Here is a 13,896-nt window from a genome sequence, read left to right on the forward strand (position 1 = left end):
GTTCATTTGGTCTTTTTCTCTAAAATTTTTGCTTTCCAAGTCACTAATCTGTGGAGCTGCCACTCAGAGAAAATTCTGAAAGTCCAGAGCAGACAATTCCTTCATGAACAAAAAAGTTCAAAGTAACAGACACAAATAAAAAAGCTTCTTTTATAGTCTGTTTTCTAACTTTGTTTTGCTTACCCAGGTTCATACTCTAATTTAAATTGTATGTGGCACATGAAGACATCTAGTGGCTGAATGGCAACATTATTTACCAAGAAACTACAAAGATTATGATTTCAAACTTTACTAATTCAGCATTGGAGAAATCAGATTTATTTGTATGACCCCAGTTTGCATTAATTCAGTCTTCATAGTATGCAAATATTGGAGGTATCGAAACATTCCCCTTTTTCTTCGGTCTTCCCTCATCCCCTTTTCTCCCTACTATTTTCCCTCTGCACTTCCCATCCTATTGTTAGCATATCAAGGAAAATAAAATGAGCAAACATTAGAGAACAATATGGAAATGATCTTAATAGATTACAGAAATTAAACGTTCCTTTCCCATTTCTAAAATTAAGCATATATATATATATATAAAACACAGTTTGAATTCACACTGTTTCTGTTGAGTATTGATCTATTTTTGAATGTCTTTTGATAGCTAGAAACTTTATTTACAAAATAATTGGAAGCAGATTTTCAGAAACTGCATGCAATTTAATTGAATGCACAATCAAATGAGAAGTACAACTATGTTTATTTTAGTAACCACTGCTCTCTAGTAGAATTTGGTTGCAAAAAGAAAATTATTATATGACTTATTTAACAATTTTTGCTTCCTGACAGGTTGACAATCTTGTCTATGTATGCAGAGGGAAACTGGAAGCATTTCAAGATGTGAATATCAAATTAAATTTACTGACATACTTCATAAGAAGACTTTCTAAAAATACTGCAAAAACATTTTTATATGCAGAAATAGAGGGAAATATGTAATTCAAAAAATGTATGCATTTCTAAAAACATCTAATTGCTTGTATAATGGCTAATGCTTTACAATGAGATTTAAAACATCATTTGTTACATTAAATATAATATGAAATAAATTTTGCAATGTATTTTACCTTTCTTTCATTTCATGTCATCATCTTGGCCTTCATATTCACCCTGGAGAAAGAAAATAATTTAATAACTGACATACAAGCAGATAAAACTAAATCAAAGTTTGGTCAGCTGCTCCTACATTGTTGATTTTACTTTTAGGTCACAACTTGAAATGTACTTATAGAAGAGTTTTCATATTAGAATCACACTTAGAAAATATTTTCATTGTCATAGACAGCAAATATTTGTGTCTATGAATTGATGTCTCCTGAGTGACACTAGCAGAGAACTGGATTTTTAATAGGACATACGTACATCGTGAAGTGGGTAGGCTGCATCATAAACATTGTTTGCTATTAATGTGCCAATGCCTAAAGAAAAAGAAAAATTCAGGTGGTCAACAGCCATAATTGAAGAGAAAACATTATTACAGCTTTCATTTCATGACATTCCAAAGGGGAGAGCACTGTATAATGACAATATTCAAAGAATAGAACAACATAGGAGTCCCTGACTGTGGAAAACATTTTTCAGAGAAACTCATTTCCATAAAGTGCTCTTTCTTCAGTGAACAGCACAGTACAAAGACTCTTTTGACCACTTGTTCACCCCTGACAGCAAAGAGCCACATGACTGAGGAGCAAAGCATCTGGAAGTCTTCTTGAATTTTTACAAGGTCAGAACCATGAAGTCCTACTGGCCAACAATTAAAAACAACCCCCCAAAAACTTCCACTGAAGTTTGTGGTTATGAAATCATAGAATGGTTTGGGTTGGAAGGGACCTTAAAGATCAGCCAGTTCCTGTCCCCCTGCCATGGGCAGGGACACCTTCCACTATCCCAGCTTGCTCAGAGCCCCATCCAGCCTGGCCTTGGACACTGCCAGGGAGTTTAGCAAGGGAATCCCAGCAAGTGACTGCAGCACCTATAGACAGACATAAGATCCCTACTGGCTCTCAAGACCTGCAACTCTTACAGCAATTCCATCCTCAGTCTCTGCAGGCGAAAACCATTGTTCCATAAAAAAGGCAACCAAAGATGGGTAATTTATGATAATTAGTAACATAATATGTATATAAAAATTGATTCCAGGCCTCTTTGCTTTCAATGCCCAGGAAAAAAGTAACCAGCTATCATGTCTTTAGCAATGAAAACATTTCATTGTCAAATTACACATTGTTCTGAAGTATTTGGTGAAAACCTTCTGATCAGAGATGCTAGACAGGCAGTAGCAATAAAACTCTCCCTTGATACAAAGACATGTACAACTACATGCATTAACAGAATCAGGAAATTATGCTTGGATAATGTCAAGCCTGCTCCTGAAAGCATTCAATGTTTGGAAGTTTGCAGTGGTTCAGAGTTATGCTAGAAGTAAATAAGGTTTCCTTGTATAATACCATAGGAGTAGAATCAGATTCAGCCTTACAAAGATGTAAAAAAATCCATAAGCAAGTGTGTTTGAAGTGTTGTTATTTTCATCTTATGATACTATAAAGCATGTTTATGAAAACCAAAGACTTCTCTAAGCACTTCCAACAGCACTGTCCTGCCTCTTGTGCAAAGTAAACAATGAAGTCCTGTATAAAAAAAAATAACAAAATGATGTTTAAAAGAATCCTTAAACATTTCCTGATGAGTGGTTTTAAAATGAGATGGGAAAGCCTTAGTGACATATTGTCCTGGGTTGCAGTGTATTCTATTACCATCCCCATCAGCCGTTGAAATCAGGTGGGGCAGTGTTTCCTTGCCTCCTCCCCCCAGACTATCTTTCTGTTAATTGCCCATCATTGTCCTGCCGCCTGACTCAGAGATAACTCCCTCCGGACTATCTTCTGTTAATGAGCCTAATCAACACTTTGCCTCATGACTCATTACCCCATTGTGAGATGCTCCACCCAGAGGGAGGAACCAAGCATCCCATCGTGGATATAATCTGAGGCTGAACACCAGAGACACCGGCTTCCCACTGGATTTCCAGAGGACAGGAGCTACACAGCCACCATTGGACTTCCTGAGGAAGAGCAGACTGTTTTACTACAGGATCACTGCTTCAGAAGACTGCAGCCACCATTTCTACCAGACTGCTACCACCACCCTGCCTAACAGGGTGTCAGGTTGTACCTTGACTCTGTCAGTTTGACAGTGTTTTCTTTTACCTTTTTTTTTTCCCCTTTTCTTTAATTTCCATTAAATTGTTATTCTGACTTAGTGCCTCTCACTGGTTTGTTTTCAAACTAGCACATAATTTGGCACCCAAGGGGCTGCTCTGAGAGAAAGTCAGAATTACAATTTTGTATTAACAGAAACCTATTCACCATGTGCTCAGCTTGTCTATATGGGTACTGTATCTTGCTTTCTGTATTTTTCCTCACATGGGGAACTACCTGCCTGTAGTATTACTCCTGTTAAAACCAGGGAATGGTATGACAATTGCTTTATTGGTTTATTATGCTTATAGCATAATAACCTGCGAGGCGATGAACACCATTCGGAATATATACTCAGTTTTGTTTGGCTGTTCTAGTCTGGGCTCCTATGTCTGGGATCTCCTCAACAATCGCACCCAGCCCCTGGTGGGAGGAGTAGAGAGTGGTTTCTTCCAGCCTTTCAGGCCAGGCACAGCAGTTTTTGAAAAAATTGAGTTCCCTCTGGATGTTAAGGATAGTATAATCTTCTTGTCAGTTCTCTTCTCTTCTCTATGGCCTGCATTGTGTACACCATGCTTAGAAACAAAACGCTACTTAGTGTGGTGCAACGTCTGCTTGAGGAGGAGGTAAAAAGGAGCAAAGCAGCAAATACCATGTCTACACAGACTGTCACACAGAAAGGAGCCAAAAGCAAAGCAACCGCATCCATTTCTACGCAGACCGTCACAGAGGAGAAAGGAACCAAGAGCAAAGCAACTGCATCCATTTCTACGCAGACCGTCACAGAGGAGAAAGGAACCAAGAGCAAAGCAACCGCATCCATCTCTACGCAGACTGACACAGAGGAGAAAGGAACCAAACAAAAAGCAACAGTGTCGATCTCTACACAGACTGTCACAGAGGAGAAAGGAACCAAATGTAAAACAACAGCGTCCATGTCTACGCAGACTGACACAGAGGAGAAGGGAACCAAAAGCACTGTCAGCGTCCCCATGCAAACCATCACTGAACCAGAACAGCCTAAACCGATTGCAGTTGCCCCCGTGCAGAAGAAGAAATCAAAAAGCAAATCAGTCCGCATAGTGACTGACGAGGATGCAGCAGGACCTTCGCACCCAGCAGAAGAGGCAGAGCCAGAGATCATCACTCGGTCGCTATCCCTGGGTGAGCTGCGAGACCTGCGGAGGGAATTCACCCGCCAGACGAACGAGTCTATCCTGACCTGGCTGCTCCGCATCTGGGACGCTGCAGCCAATGACACCATTCTGGACGGAAGTGAGGCCAGGCAACTGGGATCTCTGTCCCGGGATGTGGTCATTGACCAGGGGATCGGGAGAACCCAAGAAACCCTCAGCCTCTGGCGGCGACTGCTTGCAAGTGTAAGGGACAGGTACCTTTGTAAAGAAGACCTCCAGGTGCACCAAGGAAAATGGAGCACAATGGAACAAGGTATCCGGTGCCTGAGGGAATTGGCTGTGCTGGAGATCATTTTCTCAGAAGATGAGAGATTTCCTAAGAGCCCAGATGGTGTCCAGTGCACGTCACAGATGTGGTTGAGGTTCGCACGCCTTGGACCAGAGATATACTCCCGTTACCTGGCAACGCTGCAATGGAGGGAAGGCGAGGACAGGGTGGGCGTCTTGGTGAACAAACTGAGGATTTACGAGGACACCGTCACAGCCCCGTTTCGCACCCATGTCTCATCCGTGGAAACAAGTCTTTTGGCTGAGCAAGTCCGGAGCTTGATTGAAGAAGGCCATCAGAAATTGAGAAAGGAACTTAAGGAAGAGATTTACCACATCCTGCCAGAACCAACAAGAGTCTCTGCCATTAGGAGCCGGCGACCCCCAACCAGGGAGAGAGGATACACCCCACGAGGTAACCTCTGGTTTTTCCTTCAGGAACATGGAGAAGACATGAGTAAGTGGGATGGAAAACCCACCTCCTCCTTAGCAGCTCGGGTACGTGAACTAAAAAGAGGGACAACTACCACAAGAAGTGCATCTAGAGTCAACGCCGCTCCGGTCTCCCGCACACAGAACTCCAGACGGTACCGGAATGATAATATGACCGATCCTCTTGAAGGGACCTCAGGAACGTATTCACCGGAAGGGAGCAACGTGCAACATGACCAGGAATAGAGGGGCCCTGCCTCTAGCCAGGTAGAGGAAAGGGAGAATCGGGTCTTTTGGACTGTGTGGGTCCGATGGCCTGGCACATCTGACCCACAAAGATACACGGCTTTGGTTGACACCGGTGCTCAATGTACTCTGATGCCATCAAGGTATGTGGGAGCAGAACCCATTTCTATTTCTGGGGTGACAGGAGGATCCCAGCAGCTGACTGTACTGGAAGCTGAAGTGAGTTTAACTGGGAACGAGTGGCAGAAACACCCCATCGTGACTGGCCCGGAGGCCCCGTGCATTCTCGGCATAGACTATCTCAGAAATGGATATTTCAAGGACCCAAAAGGACATCGTTGGGCTTTTGGGATAGCTGCTGTGGAGACAGAAGATATCAGACAACTGAGTACATTGCCTGGCCTCTCAGATGACCCCTCTGCCGTGGGACTGCTAAGAGTTGCAGAACAACAGGTGCCAATCGCCACAGCAACAGTGCACCGCCGGCAATACCGCACCGACAGAGACTCTGTGGTTCCCATCCATGAGATGATTCGCAAACTGGAGAGCCAAGGGGTGGTCAGCAAGGCCCATTCACCTTTCAACAGCCCTATATGGCCAGTGCGTAAGTCCAGTGGAGAATGGAGGCTGACGGTGGACTACCGTGGCCTGAATGAGGTCACGCCACCATTGAGCGCCGCTGTACCGGACATGTTGGAACTTCAGTACGAGCTGGAGTCCAAAGCAGCGAAGTGGTACGCCACTATTGACATTGCCAATGCCTTCTTCTCCATTCCTTTGGCAGCAGAATGCAGGCCCCAGTTTGCTTTTACCTGGAAGGGTGTGCAATACACCTGGAACCGACTGCCCCAGGGGTGGAAGCACAGTCCCACCATTTGCCACGGACTGATCCAGACTGCATTGGAAAAGGGTGAGGCTCCAGAACATCTGCAATACATCGATGACATCATCGTGTGGGGAAACACAGCAAAGGAAGTGTTTGAGAAAGGAGAGAAAATCATCCAGATTCTCCTGGAAGCTGGCTTTGCCATCAAAAGGAGCAAAGTCAAGGGACCTGCCCAAGAGATCCAGTTCCTGGGAGTAAAGTGGCAAGATGGACGACGTCAGATTCCCACCGAGGTCATCAATAAGATCACTGCGATGTCTCCACCGACCAGCAAGAAGGAAACACAAGCTTTCCTAGGCGCCATAGGTTTCTGGAGGATGCACATTCCCGAGTACAGCCAGATCGTGAGCCCTCTCTACCTGGTTACCCGCAAGAAGAATGATTTCCACTGGGGCCCCGAACAGCAGCAAGCCTTTGCCCAGATCAAGCAGGAAATCGCTCATGCGGTAGCCCTTGGCCCAGTCAGGACAGGACCAGAGGTGAAGAATGTGCTCTACTCTGCAGCCGGGAACAATGGTCTGTCCTGGAGCCTCTGGCAGAAGGTGCCTGGTGAGACTCGTGGCCGACCACTGGGATTCTGGAGCCGAAGCTACAGAGGGTCTGAAGCCAACTACACTCCCACAGAGAAGGAAATCTTGGCAGCCTATGAAGGAGTCCAAGCTGCCTCAGAGGTAATTGGCACTGAAGCACAGTTGCTTCTGGCACCCCGACTACCGGTGCTGGGTTGGATGTTCAAGGGAAAGGTTCCTTCCACGCATCATGCCACCGACACCACATGGAGCAAGTGGATCGCCCTCATCACACAGCGTGCCCGTATTGGAAACCCGAATCGCCCTGGGATTCTAGAAATTATAACAAACTGGCCTGAAGGTGAGACTTTTGGATTATCCTCTGAAGAAGAGGAAGAGCAAGTGACTCGTGCTGAGGAAGCCCCACCATATAATGAGCTACCGGAGACTGAAAGACGTTATGCCCTCTTCACTGATGGTTCCTGCCGAATTGTAGGCGCTAATCGAAAGTGGAAAGCTGCAGTATGGAGCCCCACACGACGAGTTGCACAAGCTACCGAGGGACAAGGTGGATCGAGTCAGGTTGCAGAGCTTAAAGCCGTCCAGCTGGCTTTGGATATTGCTGAACGAGAGAAGTGGCCGAGGCTCTATCTCTACACCGACTCATGGATGGTAGCTAATGCTCTGTGGGGATGGCTGGATCGCTGGAGAAAGGCCAACTGGCAGCGCAGAGGGAAACCCATCTGGGCCGCTGAGATTTGGCAGGACATCGCTGCCCGAGTAGAGAAGCTGACCGTGAAGGTTCGACACGTGGATGCGCACGTACCCAAGAGTCGGGCTAATGAAGAGCATCGCAACAACGAGCAGGTGGACCGAGCTGCCAAGGTGAAAGTATCACAGGTGGATCTGGACTGGCAGCACAAGGGAGAATTATTCCTAGCTCGTTGGGCCCATGATGCCTCTGGTCATCAGGGGAGAGATGCAACATACCGATGGGCCCGTGACCGAGGGGTGGACCTTTCCATGGACAGCATCTCACAGGTCATCCACAGTTGTGAGACCTGTGCTGCAATCAAACAGGCCAAGCGGGTGAAGCCTCTGTGGTATGGTGGACGATGGTCAAAGTACAGGTATGGTGAAGCCTGGCAAGTTGACTACATCACCCTTCCCCAAACCCGCCAAGGCAAGCACTACGTGTTGACCATGGTTGAAGCAACCACTGGATGGCTGGAGACCTACCCTGTGCCTCATGCTACAGCCCGGAACACCATCCTGGGCCTGGAAAAGCAAGTCCTGTGGAGACATGGCACCCCTGATAGGATCGAGTCAGACAACGGGACTCATTTTAAGAACAGCCTCATCAACACCTGGGCCAGAGAACACGGTATCGAATGGATATATCATATTCCTTATCATGCACCAGCTGCTGGAAAAGTTGAACGCTGCAATGGACTACTTAAAACTACCCTAAAGGCACTTGGTGGGGGGACCTTCAAAAATTGGGAAGTGAACTTAGCAAAGGCCACCTGGATAGTCAATACCCGAGGGTCCATCAATCGAGCTGGTCCTGCCGAGTCTGAACCCTTGCACACAGTGGATGGAGATAGAGTCCCTGTGGTACACCTGAGAGGTATTTTAGGAAAGACTGTTTGGATTAATCCCACCTCAGGCAAAGGCAAACCCATCCGTGGGATTGTCTTTGCTCAAGGACCTGGTTGCACTTGGTGGGTAATGCAGAAAGATGGGGAAACCCGTTGTGTACCACAAGGAGACCTAATCTTAGGTGAGAACGGTGTGTAGGTTTCACTGTGTATATATATATATATATATGTATGTGTGTTTTAGAGTTTAAGAAGGTATTGATTTGGGATAATGTAGATGGTAATAGAATAAGGGGTGGATAATGTCCTGGGTTGCAGTGTATTCTATTACCATCCCCATCAGCCGTTGAAATCAGGTGGGGCAGTGTTTCCTTGCCTCCTCCCCCCAGACTATCTTTCTGTTAATTGCCCATCATTGTCCTGCCGCCTGACTCAGAGATAACTCCCTCCGGACTATCTTCTGTTAATGAGCCTAATCAACACTTTGCCTCATGACTCATTACCCCATTGTGAGATGCTCCACCCAGAGGGAGGAACCAAGCATCCCATCGTGGATATAATCTGAGGCTGAACACCAGAGACACCGGCTTCCCACTGGATTTCCAGAGGACAGGAGCTACACAGCCACCATTGGACTTCCTGAGGAAGAGCAGACTGTTTTACTACAGGATCACTGCTTCAGAGGACTGCAGCCACCATTTCTACCAGACTGCTACCACCACCCTGCCTAACGGGGTGTCAGGTTGTACCTTGACTCTGTCAGTTTGACAGTGTTTTCTTTTACCTTTTTTTTTTCCCCTTTTCTTTAATTTCCATTAAATTGTTATTCTGACTTAGTGCCTCCCACTGGTTTGTTTTCAAACTAGTACACATATGAAACAGAGGTCTTTTGGGGGAGGATCTCAGGAGACCAAAGAGATAACTAAATTTATGTCAAACACGATGCACAGTCATGTTCTGGCTACGGACCAGAAAGATGGAAAGGATGGGAATGCTACAATAGTTACTTCCTGTCAAGTGAGTTCTTGAGCCGACCTAAGCTTGAAGTGCATCAGGCTGTATTTTCACCTTAGAGCTGAAAAAAATTCCTGAAAAATTATTACTAGTCCTTTGATCTCTAATGATGGCTTTTATTCCACTATAAACCAGAACAAGCTATTAAATTAAAGAAAACCCTAAGAGGCAAATATCTGCATTGCCAGAGTGCTCTTTCCCTTCCTACTCTGTCCTTGAGCTTCTCTCAAGTTTTCTCCCCAACAAATCCCAAAGTCTCCAGAAGGGTTCCCAGCAATCCAGAAAAATAAGGCAGCATTCCCCTCCATTGCCCCAGTGGAGCCTTTTGAGCAGATCAAAACAGAGAACAACACAGAGGAAACAGCTCAAAAAGCAGACACCTACCAAATGATGTTCTAGAAACTGAGAATGCCTGATATTTTTAAAAGCACAGTTCCATTTTTTTTTTAAAGAATCAGTGAGGCAGTCATAAATTTAAAAGTTTGTACTGGGAAAAGGCAAGTGCTTTTGGTTGCAAAAGAGAAAGCATTTTTTGTGGCTTTCATTTTGTTATGCTTTTCATGTAATTTCAAATATATATATATATATATCTCCTCTTCAGGGAAAACAAAATTAATCTATTTTCCTGCACCAAACACATGTTTTATTGCAGCTTCCCTGCACAAAATCACACCAGGACTGTACAGAATCTTGCTGCAGCTCATTATTTGCCAGGAATGTTACCCTTGGACAATGTGATCTGTCCATAGGTGGTCAAGCTTACAAAAGATTTCCAGAAAATATGGCAGGGAGCACCATCACTTCTTTTCCACTAGGGAGAAGTGTGCTATGATCGCACAAGGGTGAGAGAAAAGAGTAGAGAAAAGAGAATAAGTACACCTGTGTAAATTCTGAACCTCAAGAAAATTAAATAAATTCTGAACCTCAAGCTCCAAAGATTTCAGCATTATCCCAAAAGAATCTTCAAAATAGTCTTATTTAAGTCATATATTTCACTAGGCAGCTCAGGGAGGTAATTTTTAAAGCTGAAGCAATAAAAATAACCTGGAAAGGTGCATTATTCAATTGAAATGGTAAGAAAAATATGCTCCTGAAAGAAATAATACAGCATATTGCAGTTGACATCTGAATTTTCCAAAGCAGATCATACAGTAATCAAATCCAATTTTATAACAATTCATGAAATGTGAGTTACATGCCAGATGCTGCACCTGTAGAAATGAAAAGCCAGCTCCTATTATGATCCAAACCATGGACCAGAAATTCTGATTTTATGCCTCAGAAAAAACATTTATTTCAATCTCTAATTTTTTTTTTTTTTTTTGGGGGGGGGGGAAATGTGCCAGCATATTTTGTGTCCTGCGAGAAAAATCAGTATTCTGTGAGGTACCTAAACAATTCCTTTCAAAAGAAAACCTCTAATTCTCTTCTCTCCACCTTACCCATGCTGTTTCTGGCCTTTGTAGATGTGCGTTTCAAAATTTCCCTCACCTGCAAAGAAGAACAATGGGATAACACACAAATCCTCTTTTAGCATGAATTTCATCATGGAATTAGCAATAAAACAAACCTTTAAAATAGGTGGCTTCTGCACTGCTGGTTTGTTCAGATGTTTAAATCATTTAGCAGATTTTATTAGAGGATTATCTGCCCTAACATTTGTAGGCTAAATCCTGCCGTGTCACATCCTTATAGAAATATTAGAAATATAAGGACTATATGGAAGGAAACCTAGTTAAAGCTTAGGAACAGGGCTGAAAACAGCTTTGAACAACGGAGAGGAGTCAGTAGTTTCCCTACAGAGCATTTCCCACTCCTGAACCACCAGGAGCTCCAGAAAGGAATTCCTTACATACACATATGTCAGGAATTAGTGTTCTGCAAGAACACACAAATGCATAAATTGATGGAATTAGTAAAGTTGAAACTGAAACGCTCCCTACAAATCCCATCCTAAACCCCACTAGCAAATCCCATTCAGCACAAGAAGACAATGATATGTTATTCTTATTAACTTACTATTCGGCTGCGGGTTGCATTGTCAAAAAAGGTGTCTTTGTCTTTGATGTTATACCTAAAACATTGAGGAAAAAGAAAATCAGCTCTGTTTTAAGACATGGAAGCAACAAGTAAGACAAGATATAAGATTCTAATTTGGAATTCACTTAGAAACCACAGCTAATCAGAAAAACAGATGTTTAAAGGACATATAGATGACCAAGTACAGCATAATAAAATGTGCTGTTTAAGACCCAGTCATTCAGAGTTCTACCAGGATTGCACTGATGGTGGGCGTAAAAATGCAAAATTATTAGCTAATATGAAATGCCTTTTGGGCAAGAAGAACCTCTCTATTGTTTACAGAAGATGACTTTTAATATTTTAGTTATAACATCCCCTCAGCTCTATAACATGCTGAGGTTATGTTATTAGATTTCAAGCAGCCTGATGCAGATGTTCATTACTCTCTTCCTGGCCACTAAACAGTCAGCATTTCACTTGAGTTCAAATAACCATTCCACTGGAATTATGCCTTCCCTTAAAACTCAAAATCATCATATGTGAAATTAGCTTCCCAGTTTATTCCCCTCCATCAATTTGACTTGTATTCAGAATTAATTAAAATTGTCAGAGGGCAATCAATGATATGGTGGGTCACTGTATTTATTACTGGATTTTATTTATCAGACATAAATACAAGGAGACACCCAGGAGGGAAAAAAGAGTGTTTAACGTCAAACTGGGCCCAGAAATATTATTCTGAGTGAAAGGGCAGGTGTCAAGAATTCCTTATCTGCGTATTATTAGCTGAGTTTTAATTGCTACAATAAATCTATCAAGATGGAAAGTACTGCTGTATTTCTGCTAACTCTTGCTTTTTTCAAAACAGGCAGTAATATCCTTAACCAAATAATCAGGAATTTGGTGGGAAGACTTCTACATTTCAAGATGAACACATGGATATTTTATTTGATGCACTGCTTCCAGTGCCTTATCCAGCAGCAGTAAGTAGAGCACTGGCAGAAAGCCTCTGCAACTTAGATTTCTATTAGTCCCCTGAAAATCTGACAGCTTTGGATATTTCCTCAGGATTTCCAGACATGCTTGATGAATTTCTGAATTTTGACTGAAATATGGGTAAAAGAAATAACACCAAAATGATATATTCCAGCTTTCTTTCTTGTCCATCACATTTTAAAGTACTCACAAATACATTTTCTCTCTGGAAAATGGGTAGGACAAGGTTTTCATCTTGGTATTTTCTTGTTGTGGCACCTGGGGTTGCAGAGGTTCAGTCAATTTGCACCATATTTCATTTATTGTTTTGAGTATTCCCTTTTCTTCTGTGATTTCATACATCTGAGGAAATAAAACTGTACATTAGCATGTCCCTTCCAAAATTACACTAAAAGGAAGAAAGAAAGAAAAGAAGAATTTGCTGTACACATATGTTTAAACCTGTAATTAAGTGTCTTCTCTGAAGACATATTCCCATATAACTGTAAGCACCTGAATCCATATGGGTTGCAGTTCCAAAAAGTTCCTGTCCTTCACAAGCCACTTCCAGAAAAAAGAAAACAACTGGATCTTCATCCAGAGCTCCAGGTACCTCCTCATGTCACAGTTAAACCACCTGTCCAGAAGGATGCTCTGAGGGATAATATTAAAATCTTTACTAAAATCCAGGGGAAAAAACTTACATCGAATGCCTTCCCCTCATCCACTAGGCAGGGAACCTTATAGTAGAAGGAGATATAATTAGTTTTCCAGAATTTTCCCTTTGTGAAACCCTATTGTCTGTGCCTGAGGAATGTATTGTCCTCCAAATGCCTTCAGTTGCAGCTGGTAGGACCTTGTCTGTAATTATTCCAAGTCCTGAGCTTAGAATAATAGGGATGTCTTTTCCTGGCTCTTCCCTCTTGTAAATTGTAATAATCCTGAGTAGCTCCCAGTCAGTGAGTACCAAGTCCTTTGGTAGTGCACTGAAAGGGGTCCTGCTAATTCCTTCAGTACTCTGGGATCAATTCACAGGGCCCCAGGGACTTCTGGACATCCAGTGCATACTGACGGTCCCTTAAAATTTCAGTGGCCACAAATGGAAAGCCACAAACTGTTCCCACAGCTGCAGTCCTCTGCCTCAGGACCAGGCAGTCCAAGATTATAAATCTTAAAGACTGAGGCAAAAAAATCATTGAAGGCCTCCATTTCTCCTTCAGGTGACCGTCTCCAGCAAGTATTGGTCCAATATTTTCTTCACTCCTCCTCTTGTTATTAACATATTTTAAAAAGTTTCATAGTTGTGTAGCACAACACTGGCCAGTTTCAACTCTAGATGAGTTTTGGCCTTTTATGTTTTCTCCCTGAATATGTGAACCACAGCTTTGTAAACTTCCTGTGAGGCCTGGCCTTGTTTCTAGAGATGGACAATTTCTTCTTCTCAAGCTCCACAAGGAATTCCCTGTTCAACCAAGCACTCATGGAGCCCTCAAAAGCTGATTCCCA

At 43.3% G+C, this 13,896-nt stretch overlaps 1 protein-coding gene across 1 annotated transcript in view; it reads right to left on the minus strand.

Moving 5' to 3' along the window:
* ANO2 (anoctamin 2) overlaps nt 1-13,896 on the minus strand; it is a 187,613-nt gene that overhangs the window by 139,376 nt on the left and 34,341 nt on the right. The window contains exons 5-8 of the mRNA XM_019292734.3: nt 12,602-12,753; nt 11,413-11,467; nt 10,836-10,884; nt 1,408-1,463 (exon numbers count right to left, since the gene is read on the minus strand). Coding sequence (XP_019148279.3) covers nt 1,408-1,463; nt 10,836-10,884; nt 11,413-11,467; nt 12,602-12,753 — 312 coding nt within the window. The remainder of the gene's footprint in view (nt 1-1,407; nt 1,464-10,835; nt 10,885-11,412; nt 11,468-12,601; nt 12,754-13,896) is intronic.

Source organism: Corvus cornix, chromosome 1A (genome assembly GCF_000738735.6).
Source record: "Corvus cornix cornix isolate S_Up_H32 chromosome 1A, ASM73873v5, whole genome shotgun sequence".
Taxonomy (NCBI): Eukaryota; Metazoa; Chordata; class Aves; order Passeriformes; family Corvidae; genus Corvus; species Corvus cornix.